This window comes from Apteryx rowi, unplaced genomic scaffold, assembly GCF_003343035.1.
Source record: "Apteryx rowi isolate R43461 unplaced genomic scaffold, aptRow1 scaffold_169, whole genome shotgun sequence".
Classification (NCBI taxonomy): domain Eukaryota; kingdom Metazoa; phylum Chordata; class Aves; order Apterygiformes; family Apterygidae; genus Apteryx; species Apteryx rowi.
In genome coordinates this window covers 1,078,937-1,082,320 of record NW_020447963.1, presented here as the reverse complement: position 1 = coordinate 1,082,320, position 3,384 = coordinate 1,078,937, and the positions used below count along the sequence as shown (strand labels likewise).

Sequence of the window (3,384 nt, the reverse complement as noted above, 5' to 3'; positions counted from 1 at the left end):
CGCCGGGCGGCAGCCCCCTGCAGCCGTCGGGGCCCGGGCCGCAGCGGGGCGAGGTGGTGGTGGCCCCCGCGGGACTGGAGGGCCGGTGCCCGGCGGGCGGCGGGAGCATCCCCGCCGTCATCGTTACGGACCTGGGGGGCCCGGAGGAGGAGGCGGGCGCCGTGCCCCCCGGCAGCCTGCCCGTCCGGAAGCTGTCGTCGTCCTCGGCCTCTTCCACCGGCTTCTCCTCGTCCTGGGAGGAGTCTGAGGAGGACATCTCCAGCGACCCCGAGCGCATGCTGGACCAGGCACCCGCCTTCCTGCAGACCCTAGACCAGCAGAAGCCCCGAGTGGTGAGTCCCATGCCGGCCCCGGGCAGGTGGGGCAGGGGCTAGTGGCACACGCCGCTGCGGGAGGGCAAAGCCGGGACCCAGCCGTCCGGCGTGCCTGAGGTCCGTGCTGTGCGGAGAAACTTGCCATTTGCTCAGAGGTGCTTGCTTTCCTTCACATGGGAAGCTCATCCCTGTTGCTAGTGTGCAGAAGGCCTGCTCGCGGGAGAGAGCTGGCTGCACCGTCCGTGCAAAGCTTTCCAGGCACGGCAAGGTGGCTGCGAGAGCGCTTCACCAGGACCTGCTTGCTGCAGCCTTCTGCTGACATGGGGTTGCTAGCCGCAGCTTTACATCAGCATAGCTTCCCTGGCTCCAGGAGCTTTCCCAGGATTTACATGAGCCTCAGGGAGAATATATTTCCCCTTCAGAGTCGAAACTGTGTGGGCTAACTATCTATTAAGATGTATACTGATGCCCATCACCATAGTATCTGTGTGCCTTTCACAGGGAATCAGGAGTCTCTAGAATTTCTGGTACCTCTTGGAAAAAACTTTTTGCTTGTGAGGTATCTTATATTTTAAGTAAGCATATTTTGTATTAGATATTTATGTTAAGTTCATTTGTTTCTGGATCTTTGTTTTGGGGCTGCTTGGGAGACTTCAGGCAAGAGAAAGCATCAGTGTTGTATTGCTCTTAGAGCAGAAAGGTCTGTTCAGAAAGGAGGGCTTTGAGGCATTCTCCAAAGATACGCACGCACTGGACTTGTTGCGTCACTTTGGGGATTCATTCCATATCTGAGTGCTCTCCACAGAGTGTGCTTTGTTCGGAGCCGTCACACCGTTTATCTGGAGCGCTTTGACTGCCTTAGCCCAGTGCAGTGCAGTGATCACGAGCTCCTCAGATCGGCACGCAGGCTTCCCATCCTCAGGAGGCGATGTATTAAATCAATGTGAAATCAGCACTGAAGCCTCACACTGACAAAGCCTGAAAACTGTAGGAGCAGCCCAGCGTCTCCTTAATTTTAAAGGGTGACAATGGCCCGTCAGTTTTCGGTGATGTGGTTCATTATATTTAACTTTCTGTAGACACAAGATAGTGAAACTCTTGTTAAGTTCAATGACATGAGGAAGACCAGCGTGGGGGAATATCTAAGTAGAGTGAAAGAATCAAAGTCATGATGAAAAACTGACACAGTGTGGTTTATAAAACACTCAGTAGTCTGAAATAAACATCCTTGCTTTTCTATCCATTTCTTCCTATTCCAAGAACTCAGACTCGGTTCTGCTCAGGACGGAGAAGCAGCTGAGTAAAAGCACAGTTCATGAAGTTACGAGTCTGGGGCTCATAGTGTTTGCAGACAGTTTTGCATCTTAGGGCTTGTGAATGATGAATCAAATTGCTGCCTTTGGTACTTGCCATAATCTTTCCGCTGATTAAGTTCTGCTGGTTTTGTGTGCATGAGTCTTAGTAATCTCTGATCATCTCCATGCTAGCAACTGCTGCTATTGATGGATCCCACTGATTTTCTGCTGAAAGCAATTCACTGATGGGCAAACTCATCCCTGAGGCTATTGTGGAAAATTTCCTGGGGTCTTGGACGGACTCTCAGCAGCCTCCCGTGGCCTTCAGTGCACGGGGCCCGTCCCCTGGCTTGGCCGTGAGCCGACAAGCCTTGTTCTACCAGAGTGAGATCAGAGCAGGTCTAAGATCAGAGTAACTGCTGGGTTCAGTGGGACTGCTCCAGGCTAAATGACATCAAGATCTGGTCCAAAATGTGTCTGTGAAGCCCAAGGAGGTTCACTTGATTTTCTTTTTCAGCATTGGAATAGTCTCGGCAGGAGCGGCTGGACTAATTTATGATGATACTTTCTGCTGTGCTCCAAAGGTCCCGTGCAGGGCTGATCACTGGCTTTGGCAGGGTATAGTCAACTTCTCAGCAGGATTGTGCACAAATGCCCAGTAATTCAAAGCTGATTCATATAAATAACACCCAACTTCGTATACTGTTTGGCAACTTCTTTTAAATCCCTAACAACAACAGAAGGCAGCTACTTAAGCAGTCTCAGGTTGCCCGCTCATTAGTTTTCATGAACTCACTATTTCATTTTAGCAGCACATACTGTCTGGAAATTAGTGGTGCAATAGAAGAATGTGTGAGAAGTTCCTCTGCAACTCGTACTTCTGTGTCAGAAGAAGTCTTTCTGGGAGACCTTGGCTGACAGAAACCACCGTCGTTGTCCTGAGTTCAGCAGCCACGCGCTGGGCATGGGCTGAGTGCTGGGGGCGCAGGGAAGGGTTGTAGCACCTGAAAGAGAGGTGATGGTGAGCAACAGGAAAGCCGTTCTTGCTGCAGATGGGTTGTGCGTTGCACGCCCTGCACAGCGTGTTTACAGATGCGATAAACAGCAGGCTGGCTTCTGCCCTTCCTTTCTGGAGGCTGTCTGGCGTGGCGAGTCCGTTAGGGACGTCCGGCTGTCTCTTGCAGTTCCTCTTGATGTTCCCGGGAAAGCAGGCAGATCCCTCCGCCTGGGCGCAGGCGTTTGCCCCGCTGCATTTGCAGGTTAGGTAGGGAACTTGTTTTGCGCTTGGGCCCACAAATCGGACAGTAATCTCGAGAAGATGATGCTGCCTAGCGAGAGGAAGGGAGGTGGCTTGGCCCCCTCCTTTGACGCTGCGACTTGGAGCAGCTCCGGGGCTGCGCGGCTGGTACGGGCTCGAACTCTGTTTACTGAAAGCATTTGGGGAGCGCGTTGCCTGTCCCCGGAGCGCGCTGGCGCCCAGGGGCCTGCGCGGGGCTGGGAAACGGGGACTCTGCCGCGATTGTAGGCGGCTTGTGAAACACAGCGATGACAGGAACAGTTTGACAGTCTGCTGCTGTTTAGTTGCAAGTCCACTTAAGGCCTGCGTAAACCTCCGCCTAAGGGCTTTTGTGCAGCTGTGGCTTTCCCTGGGCTGCTGCTGGCAAAACCTCACGCTTGTTTATTGATGCTCGCAAGGTTTCGGAGGCACTTGAGCGATGACACTTCTCGGGCTGCGTGGGAGGGACGGCCCGTCCAGGCGGCGCGTTCGGACGGGG

At 53.6% G+C, this 3,384-nt stretch overlaps 1 protein-coding gene across 1 annotated transcript in view; it reads left to right on the top strand.

Moving 5' to 3' along the window:
- Nucleotides 1-3,384, top strand: part of ITPKB (inositol-trisphosphate 3-kinase B) — a 62,738-nt gene that overhangs the window by 1,036 nt on the left and 58,318 nt on the right. The window contains exon 3 of the mRNA XM_026060447.1: nucleotides 6-332. Coding sequence (XP_025916232.1) covers nucleotides 6-332 — 327 coding nt within the window. The remainder of the gene's footprint in view (nucleotides 1-5; nucleotides 333-3,384) is intronic.